We start from the raw sequence: 22,294 nt of genomic DNA on the forward strand, positions 1-22,294 counted from the left end.
ATTTTGTAGCGTGTAAACTCACTGGGATCACATACCACCTGTCAACCAGCTGGGCGACAGTGATCACTGCCTGCTGGAATTTACTATCCAGCGCAGGGTGGTGAAAACAAGCAGCAAGGCAGAGGTCCTCAACTTCAGGAGGGACAACTGCTGTGAGCTAAGAAGGTTAGTAGGAGAGGCATTGTAGTCTCAGAGCTTCAATGAGATGGGAGTCCAAGACGGGTGGTTGTTCCTCAAGGAGATGATCCTCCAAGCTCAAAGGGAGTCAGTCCCAATGTGCACCAAGGGGGGCAAGGGTGCTAAGAAGCCCCCATGGCTTGGCAAAGGCATCCAGGGATGCCTGAGGGCAAAAAAGGAGGCATACAAACAGTGGAAGCAAGGGGCTATCACTAAGGAGGATTACACCTCCATTGCTTAGGACTGCAGGGAGGCTGTTAGGAAGGCCAAGGCAGAGATGGAGGGCAAGCGACCAGAATTAAGGATAATACAAAGTCCTCTTTCAAATACATAGGGAGTAAGAAGGAGGCACTGAGTAACATGAGGCCCCTATAGGATAGGCTTGGCAATCTGGCAATTGCAGCAAATGAAAAAGCTGATCTCTAATGAATTCTTTAACACCACATTCCTGAACAGGGACCGGGACATGTACTCCAATAGAATTGCAGATGGACCCAGGGGAGGCACCACCATGCGTAGGGTCAGGGAACTTTTGGAGGGGCTGAACATGTTTAAATCAGTAGGTCAGATGCTCTTCACCCAAGGGTGCTGAAGGAATTGGCAGGAGTCATAGCAGGGCCCCTGGCATGGCTCTATGAGCACTTGTGGGGCACTGGCCAAATACCACAGGATTGCAGAAGGGCCAATGTGGTCCCCATTTACAAGAAGGGGAGAAAGGAGGACCCTAGCCAGTCAGTCTTACCTCGGTCCTTGGGAAGACCTTTGAGAAAATTACCAAGGAGCACATCTGCAAGGGCCCAGCAGGGGAGGTAATTCTCAGGGGCAACCAACATGGGTTCACTGAGGACAGCTCCTGCCCGACTAACCTGGTGTCTTTGTATGATCAGGTCACAAAGTCCCTGGACAAGGGGGTTGGGGTGGATGTTGTCTTCCTGGACTTTTCTAAGAAGACCATTGACACAGTTTCCCACCACATTCTCTTAAAAAAAACTAGGCAACTGCGGCATTGATGGGTGGCAAATTGGCTAGATGGTTGCACCCAGAGAGTGGTGGTGGACAGATCTTTTTCAACCTGGAGGGATGCAGGCAGTGGAGTCCCCCAGGGCTCAGTCTTGGGGCCTATACTGTTCAACATCTTCATCAGCGATCTGGACGTGGGTGTGGAATGCATGCTGTCCAAATTCACTGACGACAGCAAGTTGTGGGGTGAGGTGGGCACACTGGAGGGGAGGGACAGAATACAGCTACATCAACAGGTTGCAGAGGTGGGCAATTGAGAATAGGATGGAATTCAACACAGACAAGTGCAAGGTGCTGCATCTAGGGAGAAGGAATCAGCAACACACCTATAGGTTGGGGAACACCCTTCTTGTCAACACAGTGGCAGAAAGAGATTTTGGAGTCGTTTTTGACTTCAGGATGAACACAAGCCACCAATGCGAGGAAGCAGTCAGTAAGGCTAACTGCACCTTGTCGTGCATCTACAGGTGCATCACAAGCAGGTCCAGAGAGGTGATCCTTCCCCTCTACGCAGCATTGGTCAGGCTACTATTGGAGTACTGCGTCCAGTCCTGGGTGCTGCACTTCAATAGGGATATGGCTAGCATTGAGAGGGTCCAGAGGAGGGCCACTCACATGATCAAGGGGCAGCAGGGCAGACCCTATGAAGAGAGGCTAAAGGGCCTGTACCTATTCAGCCTCCACAAGAGAAGACCGAGAGGGGATCTGGTGGCCATTTACAAACTCACCAGTGGGGACCAGCAGTAACTGGGGGAGGTTCTGTTCCCCCAGGCACCACCAGGGGTTCCTAGGAATAACAGCCACAAATTGTTAGAGAGAAGGTTCAGGCTGGACCCATTCCTGCCTGGGGCAGGAGGTTGGACCTGATTATCTGTTTAGGTCCCTTTTGAGCCTAAGTATTATGATACCTTCCTTCAGAACAGAAGGATCTACTTACTGTTTGTAAAACAAGCACATTTTATTTTTAACACATTTCACATACACGCATTAAACAACTTATTGGACATCTTCAGTACAAGAACCCAAGACATAACAAAAAAAGGTAGGGGAGGGGGGTAAAAGGATGACTAAAGCCAAACTAAAGCCATGGATATACCAACACTATTGCCCACAGACACATCCTCTCCAAGGGAGTATGCATAACATAAGTTTCATTGTATACCCTAGCAGTGAGTCTAGGATTGTGCTTCTAAGAGCTTCATTACAGAGCTCATAGCTGAGGACAGGAGAGATTATATTGGCTCTGAGGCATTCAATTTTGGAGCAGCTATTATGATATCTTAGACATCCCTAGAGCCTACTGAATTTGGATCAGGTTTCTCTGGTGGACTCATCTATCCTGGTGCCATCCAAAATCATTTCATTGCTACATACAGCAGCATTTCCTCTGTCTTACTCTTGCTTTCCCTAAACCAGGGCTTGTAAGGGGATGCTAAAAAGGCAGGCATTTTTTCTGTCAGTGGGGCTAAAGTACAAACAGTCAAAAAGCCTGAGGCTGAATCAATTCAATCTCCATAGGTTACTCTAAACTGCATATATTGAACCAATAAGCAAATGAACAGACATTCACCTTTGATTCCAGAAGTACAGCCACGTGCCTACAGAAGCCAAGGCCAGAAGCTACAGGTGGGCGGTGGGGGAAGGGGGTGCAAAGAAGGCACTAGAGCATGCCTCCCTGCTCAGCTGGAGCAGACAGCATGAGGCAAGGCTAGCCTGCCCACCCTGCAAAGCATCCTAGGGTGCCAGGGGACTGTGAGCTAACTTGAATCTTGAGGGGATCTGGGACAGATGTTCAATAAACCAATTCAACCTAAAATCAGTTAAATCTGATACTACGTCCATCCAGGTTTATCTTAAGCCATTTTCAGCTATTTTGAAAGCAGTTTATGTGCACTGTACTTCTGTTGTGTTACAGATCTGAACTGGTTTCCAGTCACTCTGTGTGTGTGTGTGTGTGTGTGTGCGTGTGCGTGTGTGCGTGTGTGCGTGTGTGCGTGTGTGCGTGTGTGCGTGTGTGCGTGTGTGCGTGTGTGTGTCATTTCCGTCCCTAACCCCAGGGTTCCACAGTGTAGGACCTGGAACTAATGTTGTTTTAAACTTTTAGCCAGCATAAAGTGGCTTGAAAGAGCATTAATCTCTCACCCTAGATATTGAGTATAGGTAAAATGTTATGGTAACTATAGTTGCATCCTAAAATGTGGTCATCATTACACAATATGAATAAGAAAGATGATAGAACCATCCCAAAGCAGACAAGGACAACTCTGGGGACAGAAGTAGTTAAAACTAAATACAAAAATTCTTAGTGGCAATGATCATACCATGATATTTATTTATGCAACATCTGACTGAACATGAGCGGAGCCTCTTAATATTGTAATAAAATGATTTTGTTATTTCCTATGCTACTCCCAGTTAGTGCCCATGCTACTCTGCAGGTCAGTATATCAGCTGCAAAATGATGTGGATTGCCTAGCCAAGTATCTAAAAAGTGTGAATTAGAGGAAGTTTGAGCACAGTTTCTTTTTGTAAAATATAATAAGAATGCCACAGACTTAAAAAAGAGAGAGAGACAGAGAGAGAGAGGAAAAAAGAAAGAGAGAAAAAGACTAACTTTACTACATCTTGGTGTAATAAGAAGGAATTTCACTGAAGTCAATGAAGGTTCAGATTTAATGGGATCAAAATCTGACTTGGATGTACTGGTTCTGACTGGCCATTCAAGATCTATGATGTCAAGAAAAAAAAAGTGTCAACTGAATCAAGAGGTTAAGTATTTTTTTTTTAAATATCCATTGCAGATCTAGTTGTGCGTAACTGCAAACAAGGGAGTGTCAATAAAAGATGACTGGATATGCATGTGGCACAAATTCTGAGAACACACTTCTAATCAAATGACTTCCTTTAACTAGAGTAATATGCTCCATCTAGGCTGAAATATATAACTAGGGAGGTTACGTTGTAAGAAGACATAAGATAGTTACATATATATCTGCAGTCAGCCAAATTCTCCTCCTTCATAAGGGTGATGTTGTCTAATATACCTGCTATATATAAACAAAGGTGAAAGAGACAGGAAAGTTTCAAAACACACTCAAATCCTCTTCAACATCCTGAGCTTGGATCAGCTGGTACACAAGGCAACACTTTCCTTCTAGGTGCTCTTTTATAGTCCAGACCTTGAGCCTCCATTTTAAAATTAGAAATAAAAGTGTAAGTCCAACTTAGTGATACTCGGCCCGGATCCCATGAGATCCTTTTAAGGGTGTCACATAATAGTTACATGGTTAACTGTGCAAATACCTGCACATAATTGACAAGGTACACAAAGAGATTTGAAACAGAAATCCACAGCGACTGGGGGGGGGGAGGGGCGACAGGAACAGAGCTGGGAGCAGGGACAGGGCCACTGGTCACTGCTCCTGCTCCACTCCCCTCTTCACAAAATCCTGAATCTACTAATGCAACAACACACATAGGCCACTGGTCAAAATGCAGATCTAGTTCTAGTGAGTGCAGCTCCATTTCTTCAACAGAGGATAACCAACAGAAGATAACCATGAACATAAAAATCTAAGCGACTTACCCCAGGAGTAAACACCACACTTTGTTACAGAGCCAGCAACTAAGTGTGAAATGCTGTAAAACTTACAGACTTGGTTCTTACTTAGACTAATATATGTTGGAACATTATCACATCACCACCCTGGCAATAGCTTCTGAATTCAGTGGAGTTACACACTGGTTTTCCACTGTTGAAAGTGGAAGTGGAACTGGGACCACTGGCTGTGTGTAGATGAAACGAGGGGCATGTGTGCACAACATTTTAAAATGGGTTACATTCTTTTGCACTGCTTTAATGGTGTTGGTGTTTGAATGCATTGAAACCACTGCTTCAATTTAGGGCCCCTGTTTCATCTACATGAGCCCACTGGCACCATCTGAAGTCAGATGGTGTTTGCCCAAATAATGTCAGTGCAAAGTCCTTTTGATAAGAAAGGAGGCCTTATCAAAATGTGGGTAGGGAGAGGAGACAGGGGGTTGGAAAGGAAAAGGGGGGCAGGGAAAAAAAATATATCACACAAAAGCAAACAAACAACTAGAAACAGCAGAAAGCAGGTTTTATCTTTGCATTAAAATGCATTTCTTTTTCCATCAGATTTAACTGTATGTGCTTGCTTGGCACTAGTAAGAGACTTTAGAGAAAGTCTGTATTCAATTCTACAATAGTAACTTCTTTTCTCCACAAAGAGGAATCTGTGGGTATTTATTAACTAAACAATGGCTACTGACACAAATTGTGACACTATATATTTAATTTTAATTTTTTTTTAAGGCAGTGCAACAAAAACATCAAAAACAGTGTGGAACTGGTGACAAACATTTCCAAGCTATTTTGAGAAAATTGCTGGCAGGCTTGTGGGTGGTCCAGAGGACTCCCACACTCAAATCTTCCCAGAAAGACTTTGGTGCTTAATTAATTAGTGAAACAAGGGCAAGGTTACATTTTTAATTTTTTTTTGCGCAAATGGTATTTACCTATCACTAAATTCAGTCTGGTAGAAAACAACCTCTAAAACATCAGGTCATGAAATGCTCATAAAATGCCAACACAGATGTCAGAAAAATAACAAGTTTTATATTTAAATGGGTAAGACTTTGGTTAAGAAAAAAAGGGAAAAAAAAGCATTACAAAATCAAGAATTTCCTAAGCTTTAAAGAAATGTATTTGCATAAACTTACTGCCAACATTGTAATATAATAATAATAATAATAATAATAATAATAAGCATATGGCATGACAGTTAAGGCTTTAGAAAGTAAGAAATGAATAAAGTGTCAGTTGCAATGCCATGAAAAAAGAATGCTCCATTCAGTTAAGTTGGTCATTCTTGGCATAGGCGCTGAAAGGGATTAGCATGTAGAGTAAGTTAAGGCTGCCCAAAGCAGCCTTATGTGGGTTTTATACAGGTATTCACTTGTGTCAAAAAAAACCCCCAAAAAAAAAAAAAAAGAATTACTGAAACAAGAAGCTGGCTTACGTGCTACTTGTGGAAGAAAGGAGCCTCTTAGGACAATTTTGCTCTAATCTTGTGCAAAAGTCAATGTTCATCACAAGGTATCAAGGTGAAAGAGAGAACCAGTTACTCCAATGTAAGCTTTTTGGTCATTTTGTAGCAGTGCTATTAACACATGCTTTTGGCTTGGCTATGACAATTTTCTATTCAACATTTACAAATAAGAAAATAAAATGTAATAGAATTAAATCTAGCATTGAGGTGGAATTTTAAAGGGTCAATAGTTCCGTTTGACCCACACATTAACTTTTTATTCCATTATGAATTTTAACTGTGTATGACAATCAGGGACTATGAGTACTATCTTGAGTATAACACAACTTGCTCAGTCCTGGAGGCTGCTGAACACAGTTTAAAAAAACAAAAAGGTACAGAAGCAAAATTCTAGCTTGCCAAGTATGCTTTTGTTCAGCATGTGGCCAGAAAGGTTTCTGCACACAGTAGAAAAGTATGCATCATACAACTCCATGCCTATACTAAAATAGGGACTCATGAATAAAGCAGAAGTGAATATGCTGGAAGGTAGATGCAAAGTATTTGAAGGGAACTGGTACTCTCCTGTAAACTCTGCTGTACACGCAAATGCTAAATATAGTAACCATTTTAAGATACCGCTTCTGGAGTTACCTGGAATTCCCAGTTTATGCAAAAGAGTTGGCCTCCAAAAGAAAACGAGAGGACAAATTATTGTGAGGGTCAGCTTAAAACAGTACCCCTTGCAGTCAGCTGTAGCATGCAACTGAGCTATGCTTGGGGAAGTACCTGTGACGGCTCTGAAACTTCATGAAACTAACCTCCTACAATACCTACCTACCTACAATAAACCTGAGAGAAGTGATTTCCCTTTATAGGTAGGGCAGCACAAATAGAAGGCACAAGTGGAAATGAAGGCACAAGAATGCACAAGTGAAAAAGACTTCTTCCTTGTGAAGATAGACATACCATAATATAAAGGAACACTGAAGCAGCAAATGGGACTGTGAACCAGTGTCACAAAAGCCAGTGCACAATTGCCCTAAAAGGGGGGAGGGGGCATGACCTGTTGACATGGGGAAAGCTCCTAGATCTCAACCCTCCCAGCTTGTATGCTGTGGTGCGCAACAATATATTAACATAGGGGGTAGGTACACACTTTAAATGGAACAGCAAACCAAGTCACACACCTCCCAGAGCTGTTCTCCTCTGCTCCTCCCCACTGGCAGGGCAGAGCCACAAGTAATTATTCTGCCAGTTCACCTATGCCATTCCTCTCCCCACATGATCGGCTTCTCCCAATTAACAAGTTTTCTCTGTTGTAACTAGAGAATCCTGGCATCATGCGTGGACTTCTACACTTGGCTGCTTGTGACCAAGGAGGCCTGCAATCAGCATTAGAAGGCAAACATACCTAGTTACTCTAACACACCTGAAGTGCACACCTGCATACCATGTAATTTTACTTTTTTATAAAAAGATCTGTATGCTATATGATCAAGAACACAGTTACTGCTTTCTCAAATAACTAAAATGCATGAGAAAAAAAAACGCATCTTCAAGATGGTGCATCAAGTCTTTGGGTCCTCATGGCTGTCAGTCGCAGTATGCAATTAGAACTTCCACTAGTTGCAAAAATAGTTCCAAGTTATTAGAAATTCAAATGACAGTGGACAACAACAAAAAATAAAGTTTTGCCATGGCACAACATGCTGTGGCTGCCATTAACTATAGCAACTTTTAGAGCAGATTTCAGATTTCCTGATAAGCCATCATTAGTAGCAGCAAAGTAGGTGGTGGGGGAAAGGGAGAGGAGGTGGAAAAAACATTCCATGTCCAAGCCAAATTCTGACTTCTCCTAGCACACTGAGCCATGCTAAGGCATGGATAAGGATATAGGGCAAGAGAGCATTTTGAGGGAGGACAGCCCATTTCTTCTTGGGCAGGCTGTTCCTTTAATTCTCACAACTCTCAAAGGAATAGTCAGATCCAATATTAGTTGCAAAAGCTTGCCCATGGCCCCATTTCCAGTGCAGTCCTTGTGGTCACTGCAGGAAGGAAAAAAAACAGGTCTCAGTTTCACAGCTTGACTCACCTGCCATGCCTTCATGTAAGTTCAGGGAGAAGATCAGAAGACTAAGAAGCCTTGCTTGCAGAGCTGTAGTGCCTTTCACAACTGAGTCTCCTCTGTGGTCCTTTGCATATAGCCTCCCATGGCTTTGTAACAGCCAGCCGACCCCTTACAACATCCCTTGAATTTACTATTACTCTTTTTGGTGCTAATTCCACACTGCATTACTCCTACTCAATCTTTGGCAAGGGGAACTTTTCCCAACACTGGCCATTTAGAGGAGAGTACTGCCTTTTACTGCTGGGACCCTTCCCTTATAGCCCTGTAAGGATGGAGCCTTCCAGGTTATGGAGTTCCTCTTAAAAAGGCCCTTTCCCCCTTCCTTCCTTATAATGATGACCAAAGAGGGTCTGACTATATAAGCCTAATGGAAGAGTGTGTTCAAGTCAAGAAATGCCAGATTTGCATGAAGCTGGTCTTATAATGAAATAAATTTCAACATGAACCTAATAACCTGAAAGAGGCCAAGACCAGTTATCCTGGGAAAGAACAGAACTAGTGCAAAAACCTCATTGTAGGAAGAGGGTTCTTTGGGTGAATCTTATTAGACCAACTTAAATAGTTGGAAAAAAATTTTAAGCAAGTTTTTGGGTTTAAAAACCCTTTGTCAGGCTGAGGAAGTCTCTACAGTTTGTGTGTGCTCTTCCTGGATGGAATGAATAGTCAAGAAGCCAGAGGCTGGGCTGGTATGCATGCAAGACAGGCAGACAATGTAAACTGAGGAGTTAGTGGGTGAGAGACAGTGTGGGAAGGGGCAGAGAAGGGGGATGTAGCAGGTAAGAGTGGAGAGGTATGTGGGGAGTCAGTTGTCAGGCAGGTTATAATGGGTGTCTTAAATCTAATGTTTGTATTTATTCCATTTTTTTTGTATCCAGAAGGTTGATGAAGTGAAGTTCATAGGCTTGTCTCTGAGAAGCGTTTTGTAAGTTTCCTTTGAGGATTGGAACTGAAAGATTGGAAAAAGTGGTTTTCTTGTGAGAAATGTGCCCCCACAGGTAATTGGGTATTTTTGTCTTTGATAGATTTCCAGTGTATGTTCATTCTGGTGCACAGTTGTGTGGTCTCTCCTATGTATTTTCCATCTGGGCATTTGGTGCATTAGATGAGATATATATCATTTCTGGAGGTGCAGCAGTAAAATGCAGGGATGCCGATGGCTCTGCTGTGGGGCATAGTAGTTGTGGGGGTGGTGGAGCTATGTTGGCAGGTTTTGCATTTCTTGTCATGGCATGATCTGGATCCATTTGATGTGTTCTCGGCCTGAGGAAGTTTGCTTCTGACAATAAGGCTAGCAAAGTTTGGTGCTTCTTTGAAGACTAGGATGGGTGGTTCTGGAAATATCTCTTCCATCCCCCTTCTCCCTGCCCCCCTCACCCCATCTCTCATTCACTGACTCCTCAGTTTACATCTTCACCAACTGCCTGTCTTGCATGCATACTAGCCTCTGACTTTCTTACTATTCATTCCAGTCAGGAAGAGCACACACCAACCGCAGAGATGTCTTTAGCCCTACAAAGGGTTTTTAAATCCGAAAGCTTGCTAAAAAATTTGAGCTATTTAAGTTGGTCTAATAAAAGATATCAGATTCACTCAAAGAACCCCGTCTGCCTATGTCCTTAGACCCTCCAACCCAATTATAGGAAGATGCACAGAAGTCAGAACAGCCAACAAAAGGGAAAGGGGGGTGGGGATAAAGTTAGGGTTCACCATTTATTTAAACCCATACCTGCCCTTTAAGCATAGAACCAAAGTATGTTGGAGTGTACTGTATTTATAAAAAACTAAACTGGCTGCTCTCCAAAATATTCATAACATTATGTTTGAAATTATGGCAAGTATATCACTTTTGTCTGTTAGGCATATCCAAACTCATGGAACATACTAGATTTCTTGCTTCCAGCTACATTACTCCACAGAAATGCAACCAGGGAAGTAAGTGCAGGAGTTGTTATATAGTTTCTCTTTTCTGGTGGTAATAACATTAGATGTATATTCTAGTTATGGGCATAAGTACCATATGAAAGCCTAAAATAGATCAAGTAGACAAAATAAACTATTTCATATTCTTTAAGAAGGAAATAATACTCCTTCTCTCCCCCTCATTTGGAATGTCATACTGCAGGAAAATATGAACCCTTTGAAACTTGTGAGCTTAAAAAAAAAAAAATCTTAGTTTTGGCAGATGCTGCTGCTACAAGTTTCCAGTAAGCTTCTGTACATCTCTAATTTAAAATATGCTAATAGAAAAACAAGCAGCTGCACTCTGCTCATTTAATAAAAATTAACAGCTTGCATATATTCCTTATGTTATTTACCTCATATTCTGCCAAAAAACACATAGCCTGCATAGATTAAAAACAGACAAATATTTAAGGCATGTCTGGAGATATATCCCATTGGCACTTTTTGTAGTGGGGTTTCTCCATTAGAGTTTTAAGGATTTCCTAAAACAGTCAACATTTTTTCCCCTCACCTAATCATACAAATTAAAAAAAAGATCTCAACCGTTTGGAGGGAGAGGGATGCAATGGCCTAGCTTGCCTACAGGCAAAGACACATTGCTTTCAGGACAACTGGAAAAAAAGAGAGGGAAGACATTTCAAAGACAAAAAGGAAAGAGACGAGGACAGAAGATGCAATAGTGATATAGCAGACTAAGATCCTAAGACCATTTTGGAGGTGCAAAGCTGGTTTGCTGATTCATCTTAGCACATTAGATGGCACTCATTAACTCCAAATCACCAAAATAGGAGACTGAACATCTGGTGACCTAAGAAGGAACTAAATGAAAAAAAAAAAAAAAAAGATAGATAAACCTGCAGAGAGAAGTCCTATAAATAATGAGCATGAGAGAAGGCTAATATTAAGATCTATTTGGATGCATACATTCAATACTTCCTTGCTTAAGTTTGAGGCAGCAGAATTAAAACATATTCCATGAAGTCAGCAAGTTTGCACAAGAACCTAAATTATGTAGTGTCATCAATGAAACTGGGGACCTGCCACTTCTTTTATAATCCAATTTCCTCTACTGAAATATTATTTTTCCAGTAGTAATCACAATATTTGTTTAAATACGAACCAAAGTGACTGTAAGTATGAATTAAAATCATTTAATTTTCAAATGAGAATGAGGTAATGATGTTTTAAATCATGAGGTAATGACAACTTCATTAAGCATTGAAAGTGTGACTTATGAAAAAGAAGGACTATTTAAATATTTTATGTAGTTGGATCCATATTCTTGGTCCTTTGAAGCTCATTGCTATCTAATCTAGTGATGGCACTTCAGCTCTGGAAAGTCTTAAAATACAATAAAATAAAAAAAGTATAGGCCTTACCATGAATCCCCATAGTTCTTTTCTGGTTAAAGAGCAAATACGTAGTCCTATTTATGGTCAACACTCTTTAAGGAGCTCTGACAAAAGCAAGAATAGTTGTCTTCATTTTATAGCCAAATGAAACTAAAGTAGAAAAGTTAAGACCAAGAAAATCTGATTTTCAGAACTGCTGAATACTGAATTTCAAATTAAGTCCACAAACACTAGAAACACTCAGTACCTCTAAAAATCAGGCAGCTTATTCAGATTCCCAAATAAGGTCCCTAACTTTAGATATACAAATCTATAAAATGTTGAACCAGGTGCTTAAGAGTAGGATATCCAGATCTGGGATAATCAAAATTAGAGAAAGCTTTTGAAAAGCTCACTAAAATGTCTTATGCAAGACTACAGCAGGAATTGCTATTAGCACACAACTGATTGCTCAGGAGACTTGGGTTCATCCTGCAACCACTAATTTATGACCCTCCTTTCTCTTGTTAGAAATAGTAAGATGACTGTAACTAGTAATTAATTTCTTCAAGTTCAGAAGGAAGAAAGTACTTCCCCTCCCCATATTCTGTGAGAGTCTTCAATTCAGAATGACATATCATTAAAAATAAGTTCAGATGCATTTAAGTGTTTGACTGAAATGCTATAAAATTATACTTCTTCAAAGCCTCTATAAAAGTTTGAGCTTCAAGTAATTCAGGAAAAATTGTGTGCACATAAGTGTGTAAGGGTTTGATGGGAATTTATCTACATGTTGCACTGTATGCTTATTATTATTATTTCAGTGAGAATACAGATTTAGGGATTTAAATTATCTTTTACAGAGCTAGACAGATGCATACAAAAGTATCATGGCACTGTACAAGAACATAAAAAGTACAACTTAGCAGTCTTACAAGAACCAAACCTGAAAGCCAAATCTAGACACTTGAAAAATGAAGCTTCTGTTTTCAACAGATGGTAATCACCACATAGGTCTCCTTGAAACCTGTATGACTGAGGGTGCTCAGCTTTTCTGAGAAGTCAAAAGAAACAAATCATGCAACAGCCTCAGGTGACTGACTCCAGGTCCCATCATAGGAAGGGCTCTCACTCACCGTCAGTTAGGATAACCACCCACCTCTAATTGGGTGGGACAGTCCCGAAACGTGAACATCAAGTCCCAGTCACAGGCTGAATGACTCCAGAGCATTTGTCCTGGGGATCTGGATTTTCCATTCATGGCAGAAAAATACAGGAAATGGCAGGTTCCCCCTTGCAAACTGTCAGAGTTCCAGTTTGCAAGAGGCTGCTTAGGGCTGAGGGTAGCAGGACATGGGCATGTGCACATGGCTGGGAATACAGCCAGGCAGTGATGGAAAACAGCTCCTGTCAGGCAAGCGGGGGGGTGGGGAAGAGGAAGAAACATAAGGGAGACAGACTAAGGCCCCCACACAGTGAGGGAGGGAGTGGGGCTGGGGCGATAGCTGGAGCCTGGGGTGGAGAAGGGAATAGAGCCATGGGCAGCTCATTCAAGGGGGTGGTGAGGTAGGGGCAGCAACCCGACACTGGTGCACTCCCAGGGGGGAATGGGAGGGCATGTGCCCCCCCTCAAATTTGTGTGGCGGGTGGAGTGGGGTGGGGATGCAGGCTATCCACTGTGGGTTCAGGGCTTCCTGCCCTGGGAGCTTTGCATCAGCCCCACTGCCATGGCAAGTTGCTCCCTGCCTGCCTGGCAGAAGCAGGGGTGGTATGGGATTGTATCCCCCACTGCTGCTGGTTGGGCAGGGGGGACCTCACCATGATGGTGTGGCTGGTGCAGAGCTCCTGGCAGAAGAGCAGCAGGGTGCGGAGCCCCAAACCCACAGTAGGTGCCCACATCCTCCCCCGCCCCACCCATGGGCTCCACTCAGCTCTAGTCTGGCTGTGCTCCTGTGCTGAGAGGGGAGGGCATGTGTCTCACCTTTCAATTTTGAAAAGGTGGTCACCCTACCAGCAGTATGAACACCAAAGTGACTCAAGACAAAAAAAAAAAAAAGCAAAAACCACCTTCAAAAACTCTTTTTGCAGATGTAATTATACAAACAACCTTCCTTTTCAGGAGGCAAATTGATCCCAACAGAATGAATTACCTTCTCATTCTACACCTGCCAAAAATAACCCTTTCTTGTTTTGACCTGTTAAATATGGTAACTGCCTGTGAGGTTAATAAGACCAGCACCATTTAAATCCTTCCCTGTAATTCAGGAACCTGAATTATTAAATCAGGAAAACAGTCTGGTCCACCATCCTTCTCTAATATCAGCCTTTGGTGTATAAGGCTTCATGGGACCTAGATGTAACATACTCTGAAACAAGCAGCCATAACTCTGATCCTAAAAAAGACTAAAATTTAAAATTTAGCAACTATGAAGTGTCATTTTCTTAGCTGGACTCCTCACATGGCATAAGACGTAAGCCTCTGCTTAAAGTTTTGCAGAATCGGAGCTCAAGTTTGAAATGGCTTCCCATAATGAACTCCTAAAACAAAACAAAACAAAAAACAAAGAAAGAAACCAAATAGGGACACAAATGGAGGGTTAAGTAAATACTAACATTCAACTTAATATTCCAAGCTTTCAATTACAATTAAAACTCCTCAACTGTGTCTAACTATATCTAGTTTTTACCTATTTTAAAAGTTTGAAAAACTCTTACTTACTCTTGATAGAGTCAGTGTCCCTTGTTTACACATACTGCAGCGCACCCTGAGCTTTCCAGGTTTCACAGCTTGACAGAAACTTTTGCAGAAAACATAAAAGCTGTTATAACCAGATGCACCTGTTGGTAAAAAGGAAAGAAAAATATTTATTTTATACCAAACCAAAATCAGAGGAGAAAGAATTAGATAGAGAAATAGTAAATTCAACACATTTACCAATTTAATACTTTTACAAAGTTTAAGGCTAGAAGGAACCATTTCTGCTAATCTGGTCTGACCTTTGCAACACAGATAGAAGACTTCCATGAATTTAAATTTCTACTTCATGTCTGACAACTGTGGACCGATTAAATTTTTCCCCCTCTAGAATATAAGCTATCTTTATACGAGGTGTAGCAGAAGTGCAGCTCCCAGCTGTAACTCAGAACGATTCTTGTTACCCCAGAGCAAACAGAAGTTCACTGTTGGTTCGGGGGGGCGGGGCAGAGGGGGGAGGGGAACGTAGCTGCCAGCTGGGAGCCGGTAGCCAGGTTCCCACGGCAGTAGCCAAGACTCTCTGCCAGTGCTCCCTGTTTTTCAGAATGGGTGGTAGGGGAAGGAGGGGAAGGTTGTGGGGTAGCTCATTCTTGGGACTCCCCATCTGGTGCTGAATGGTGGTATAGGTGAATTAGACCCAAGCGGCTCCAATACACCTGCCCCGCACTCTGGGTGGCTAAAAAGAAACAAAAATACAAAAACCCCAGACTGAAACTCTTTCCACTCCCTTCTCCCCCTCCCATTCTGAAAACAGTGACATGTTGAGAGCTCTGCAGACACCAGTTACAGTAGATGCTACATTTTGAAACATCTTTATCTGATACCTTATGCAATGAGGCATCAGATTTTCACCAGACTGGCCGTTTTTTATGATGTCTGTCACTGTGCACTCATGTTTGGTCATGGCTATACATTGCTTTCTGTGGCCAGATCTGGCAGAAATTGTCACTTCTGTCTGCACTCTTGATAATTTCCAGGGAGAAGAATCTACTGCAGCCTTTAAAAGTTGTTGAATGATTAATTACCTTCAGTAGTAAAGAGTACCTTATTTCTAGTCCAAATTTGTCTGACTTAAACTTTAATCAAGTCCAAACTGTATGATAGGTCCCTTGGATGAAGTAAAAAATATGAATGCGATTCAAACCACAACAAGGGAACAAACAATGTAATTTAGCAAGTTTCATTTTATACACTGAAGATTAAAACACATTTCCTTAACCTAACCTAGTCAGCAAGTGTTAGTAAATTGCTGCTAAGGTATTAGGCCAAGCACATTTACAACCAAAATAAACTGAATATACACACAATGCTGTGAAAGCTTTAGGATAGGACATTATTCGATATGCAAAAATTTTGTAGGCCTGGGGTAAAGAGCTTGATTTTGATCTTCTGTGCCATCCAGGTTACTGCTTTGAGCAATCCATACATTTTGTGGTGTTTTCCTCAGGAAAATTACTGCCAGTTCTAAGAGAATAAATCAAGCTTATTGTATAGATTCAAAGGACAGGAAGGGATCACCTGCCTAAACCATCCAGCTAAACATTTGTCAAACCTACACTTAAAAAGCTGCCAGTGACTAAGTGACCTCTGCCAGTGACCTCTTGCCAGCTAATTTGTTTCAGTGCTTTATTGCCTTCATAGTTAGAAAGTGACCGTTATCCAAGCTCCCTGTCCTTTGTTGAAATCAAGGCATGTCACTTCTCATCCTGTCTGCTGTACAGAGGCAGAGAACAACTGATCATCGCCTTCTTACAATAACCCTTCTTTATTTGAGGAAATATCAGATCTACCCTTCTTTACATTGAACAAATCATGCATGTTTCAACCTTTCCTTGTATGTCAGGTTTTCTTCTGGTACTCTCCTCTGAACTCATTCCAATTTGTCCATATCATTCTTCAAGTTTGATACCCACAACTGGACAATATTCAGTGGAGGCATCACCCCTGCTCAAGAATGTTACACTTAATCTAGAACAGTGGTTCAAAATTTTTTTTTCTTAGCATGCCGTTTCACCTGCAAAATATTTCTGCTTGTAGCCCATATACCCACTGCATGTCTATGTTCATGGATGTAGACATGAGGCAACATTATTACTCACCACCCACTGACTGATTGGAACCTCCACTACCATTGTTTAAATAAAGGCACATGTCTCTTGACAAAGGATTGCATACTCCTGGGAGACACATACCCCAGTTAAAAAAAAAAAGACTGAATCATAGACCCAAGTAGAACAAATTAAAATGCAGGATGTACCCAAGCTACAAAGTTGAGGCAGATTCAAACTTTCCATTAATATTGAAAGGATGTCTGGCTGCAAAATCATGTCGCATTATCACAGTGGAATTTCATTATCCAAAAAGCCCAATATTTAAAACAAAGAAACCTATACACACACTTGTCCAGACTAATCCCCACCACCACCACCCTTAAAAGAAAACTTAAAAGTTATTCAGCCAAGTGAGGTTTGGCACTCAACTTTGAGGATTTGGTGCCCAACTTCCACTATTTGAGATCTGAAAAAAGTCTCCTCTAAACAAAATAAGCTCTCTGTTTAGTTGTTCTGAAGGCGACCCCAAAAAACTGCTGTGTATTGTTGCATGATAGTTGATCCAAATATATTATTTACACTAATTGATTTCCTACACATGCAGTGCAACTAGCTTTTAAACCCAACTCACCAATGAGCCACCTAGGTCAAGAGAGGAGATAGTCTAGGTGTTTCCAGAGAATATTTACATGATTGCATTATCAAAAGCAGCAGCTTCCTAGTGAAGCCTTAGCAATATTCAGAAGAAGCACCTCCAATCCATTTCCAAACTCTAAGAAACACAAGGACATTTCTAGAATAGTGATGCATCTAACAAGGTTATTTTTTCCTTTACATCACCCACTCTTTTCTTTATATTTCACTGGGTGGGGGTGGGGAAGAAGGGATGGGGAATAGAAAAATGACTCACTGAACATAAATGCAAGAGAACAGAATTAACTAATTTAGGTCTGCTGAAAATTGTTGGCCACATATCTAGATCTGTAAACTAAAGGTCATTGTACTTGCTCAAAGGATATTTTACTCAACCATGATTAAAATTAAAACACAAAAATTACTGAAAGTAATTAAATAAATAACATAATATAATTTGGTGAGCCTTTCTTTGTTTGGCTTTCTTGGGCCTTGTGGTCTGAGCAGTTGGTGAGTGCTGTTAGTTGAGTGATTGCTGCCTGTGTCTGACAAAAACCTTAACAAGGGAGTTGAACCAGTCCAGGCCCAGAAAAGCCAGGGAGTGAGTGAACAGGAAGGGCAAAACAGGGTAGCATGCAAGTAATTTGCAGGTCAGATTGCCATCCCCCTCTCTGAAGGGGAGTTTTTAAGGTAAGTTCTTTCTTTAATTAAGGCTAACTAACCTAGATATTTTGCAGACATAGCTAAAACTCAGCAGTTAGATCAATACTTACGTCCCTTGTTTGATAATTAGCTGTAATTACGGCAGAGTAATGCTAAACAGAAGGTCAATCTGTAAGTTGAAAGTTTTTAGTCTAAGGGAACCCATAAATCAAAGCCTTCTTAAAAACAGAAACTAAGTTTTAACACTTAAAAAAAATGCATGCAGATAGAAGTCCAGCAGCAGCATGGGGGCTACCCACTTTATTGCACCAAGTGCAGCATGCATCTGCCCAAGGGCAGGTGTCATGGGTGCACCTGGTTCAAGGAACTCCTGGTTCTAGGACAGCAAGTATATTATCTCATGGTTAGGGTGGCAAAACTGAAGGAGCTACGGGAGGCAGAGAAGTTCACAGGCTTTCAGGGACATTGTAGAACAGTTCCACTTCTGCTGTAACAGCTCCCATGCTGCTGAAGAGGATGAGACCCTTGGGGATAGAGGGCTTCAAGTGGGGAAGGAGGGAAATGCCCTTAGATGGCACCCACCTTCCAGCTGATGTTACAGTGCCCTCTTGCACTGAGGTTCCTTCCCTTAGAGGAGTGGTAGTAGTGGGCAATTTAATCATTAGACACATAAGGTGCATAAACACATGCTAAGTCAACTTAAACCACATAGATTTAGTTAAGCCATACTGGAGTATACACGTGTATAGCTCCTTGACAAGGTGGCAGCTAAGTTGACTTAACTAATGCAACTCAAAGTAATACGCTGCAGAGGTATATTATGTTGTACCACATTTAAATGAACTCTGATCCACCTGCATGCATGTGCTCTGACAGTTAGGTCAACTTTAAAAGTTAAGTTGGACTTAACTGTCAGAAAGTGAGTATGTATGTATGCACCCATAGATAACTTGGTTTGTGATATCTGAGAGGACCTCATGGTGACTTGAGTGTCAAGTGTAAAGGTAGTGGACTTTACGAGATGTGTACATAGGATGCTAGTCAGAGCTGGGGAGGAGCAGATGGCTGTGGCCCATGTGGGTACCAACAACATGGGTAAGAGTAGCAGAGGTTGTGGAAGCTAAATTTATGCTGCTAGGTAGGAGGCTGAAGCCCAAGACCTCTATGGTACACATGCTAAGTCAACTTAAACCACATAGATTTAGTTAAGCCATACTGGAGTATACACGTGTATAGCTCCTTGACAAGGTGGCAGCTAAGTTGACTTAACTAATGCAACTCAAAGTAATACGCTGCAGAGGTATATTATGTTGTACCACATTTAAATGAACTCTGATCCACCTGCATGCATGTGCTCTGACAGTTAGGTCAACTTTAAAAGTTAAGTTGGACTTAACTGTCAGAAAGTGAGTATGCATGTATGCACCCATAGATAACTTGGTTTGTGATATCTGAGAGGACCTCATGGTGACTTGAGTGTCAAGTGTAAAGGTAGTGGACTTCACGAGATGTGTACATAGGATGCTAGTCAGAGCTGGGGAGGAGCAGATGGCTGTGGCCCATGTGGGTACCAACAACATGGGTAAGAGTAGCAGAGGTTGTGGAAGCTAAATTTATGCTGCTAGGTAGGAGGCTGAAGCCCAAGACCTCTATGGTAGCCTTCTTTGAAATGCTTCTAGTGCCACATACAGGGCCAGGTAGATAGGCAGAGCTCCAGAATTTCAATGGATGGCTGAGACTGCTGTAGTAGGGAGAAAGGGTTTAGGCTTATTAGGAACTGGGAGGCCTTTTGGAACATGGGAGCCTCAATAGAAAGTCTGGTCTTGACCCAAGGCCAAAAGGTACCAAACTGCTGGCATGTGACATTAAAACGGTGGCAGAGCAGCTTTAAACAAGAAAAAGGACAGGGTGGGGGGCAGGGATGACAGGTGTGGAACAGCACACAGTTCAGTCTGACATACCCTATATGGATGAAACAGTGAAAACAAACAAACAACCATACAACCAAAAACAAACAAAAACAGGGTGAAGACGAGCACAAGAGTAAAAGGTCACACAGAAGTAGCCAAGGTGGCAACAAGAAAAAGTGCACATTCTTCTATACTAATTATAGAAATTTAAGATCAAAGGTGGGGGAACTTGAATGCTTAGCAGTAAATAATGATATTGACATTATGGATATGATATGTCCAGATCAAGAATGAGGAAACTCAATGACATGCTGTAATATCAAGACTGAAGTTTTCAGGACTGGCTGGATCATCAGGCTCAGAGGGTAGCAGTCAATGGCTTCGATGTCTAGTTGGCAGCCGGTATCAAGTGGAGTGCCCCAGGGGTCAGTTCCAAGGCTGGGTTTGTTCAATATTTTCATTAATGAACTGGAAGATGGGATTGAGTGCACCCTCAGCAAGTTCGCAGGTGACACCAAGATAAGGGGAGCATACTGGACGGTAGGGCTAGGATTCAGACACCTTGACAAATTGGAGAACTGGACAAAAAGAAAATCTTATAGGGCACATCCTGATGAGCACACATGTGCAGTTTGTGGCACCTCAAAACCATTAGAGGCACTGCACACTGAATACACTGCATGTGTGCTGGCTTGCTGGGCTGCTAATTAGCAGTGTATCAAGTTTTCTTTGACACTGAAAGATCCTGGTGTAAAGGGGAAAAAAAATCCCACCACTGAAAAGAGTGGTGGGGAGCACATAGGAGCGGTATGCACCACAGGAAACTGGAGTTTGACTGGCCATAGCCACACCCCAGCTGCTGCCCTGGCTCCAGGCAGCTGGATTGAGACCCTGCTAGCCCTAGCCTCCTCTACCCCATCCAGGTCTATTTAACAAAAAAGGAGGAAGACTTTTCTCACTAGGAGGGTCGTAAAATACTAGAACAGATTAACCAGAGAACTTGTGGAATCTTCATCCTTGGAGGTTTTTAAGACCCAGCTAGACAAAGACTTGGCTGGGATGATCTAGTGGGGGATGGTCCTTCTTTGAGCAGAGAATTGGACCAGATCTCCTGAGTTACCGTCCAACCCTAATTTTCTATGATCTCTGTGATCACCAAGAAAAGTGGCATTGGCCATGATTTCCCAAGAAAAAAATCAACCAAAAAACCCAAACTTAATGAAAATAAAATGTTGGTTCCCCAGTGGGAGCCAATAGTCTTCACTTTAGCCATGGCTCAGCCTCATGGCCCGGCCTCACAACTCATCCAGGAGAAGGCACAGGCTGGCAAGGTTGTAAAAAGGGTAGCTACCAAGATGGTGACTGCCTCCACATGCTTCTCTGCCAATTAGCACTGAGGGGTGGGGCTGCACAAAGAGTAGCTAGTGGTCAGAATGGCAGCTACCCCATCATCCTTCCTCCTCCCAGGCCTTTCCAATCAACACCGAGGGCTGGGGCTGCCAAAAAATGACTGAGAAATTGGCTTTTGGGTTTTGACCAAGCCATGAAAATTGCTGTCCCTCACTGCAAGATAGGTAGGTCCATAGCCATAGGATACTGGGCCAGGTGGATCTATCGTCAGTAAATGGTAATTCTCATAAGTAAACATTAGAACTCCAATTCATTAGTAATTAGTTCTGAGCTGGAAGCACCTCCAGAATTAAAATGAAGTCAATGTATTTGCTTATCCAGTACCTGGTAACACTGTTGAGAGCAGCAGTTAGTGACAAACAGGTTGTAGTTTTGATAATCTAGTTATCTGTCTACCTGTACCTAGACAGAAACTAGTCCTCTCCACCAAAATTAATTTTGGAAAAGCTACCAAATACTATTCATGTTCTACTGGAGTAAGCTTAATTTCAACTAGGAAGCAAAGACATACAAATTTTAAAAAAAATTAAGGGTGATGTTAGAAACACAGGTTTAAAAACAGCTTGCACTATTTTTAAATGGCTGCTTAATATGGGAATAAGGCTAACAAATGAAGTGCTGTAAGGTGCAAGTTTCTTGGAGCTAGGATCTCAATTTCCAGCTGCTTTCTGAGATAGTGCCCAAACTAGTTATTCCTGAGAAATAACTGTATTATGACATATATGAATATGAAGATTAACTTGGCAGAAATCACCCAGCTGACTGTCACAATAAAAACAAGGGATATTAGAGGTCTAGATTGCTAGTTTCCCCATATAGAGTAAATCTTGAAATTGCAATATGTTAGCCCAATGGTTGCTTTTACCGACTTCCTTTTCATGAACCCTACCCCCACCTCAAAAAAGCAAAAAAAATGACCAAAACCCAGTACCTTTTGTGGCGGGCCAGTAGGGGGTGCTCCTATGTTGAGCCACCCACCTCCCTGCGCCCGACCACCTTCCAGACTCCGAATGCCTCCCTAGGGACGCCTTATGCTTGGCCGACCCCTCTCCCAGAGCACACTCGCTAGTCTGGGGGTAACGTCGCGCCACCACCCCGAGAAGGGACTGTCTCGGCCCTGTGTCCTTGGGGAAACACAGGCCTAATAGTCCAAAGGGTACTTGACCCAGTACAGACACTTGGGGCACTTCCCCAAGTCAA

General features: G+C 42.2%; 1 protein-coding gene across 1 annotated transcript in view; it reads right to left on the reverse strand.

Annotated features, from left to right (window-relative positions):
• PRKN (parkin RBR E3 ubiquitin protein ligase) overlaps positions 1-22,294 on the reverse strand; it is a 1,414,145-nt gene that overhangs the window by 844,758 nt on the left and 547,093 nt on the right. Inside the window, exon 4 of the mRNA XM_090042590.1 lies at positions 14,392-14,510. Coding sequence (XP_089898716.1) covers positions 14,392-14,510 — 119 coding nt within the window. The remainder of the gene's footprint in view (positions 1-14,391; positions 14,511-22,294) is intronic.

The sequence above is a fragment of the Crocodylus siamensis genome, chromosome 1, assembly GCF_052110815.1.
Source record: "Crocodylus siamensis isolate JL-2025a chromosome 1, ASM5211081v1, whole genome shotgun sequence".
NCBI lineage: Eukaryota > Metazoa > Chordata > Crocodylia > Crocodylidae > Crocodylus > Crocodylus siamensis.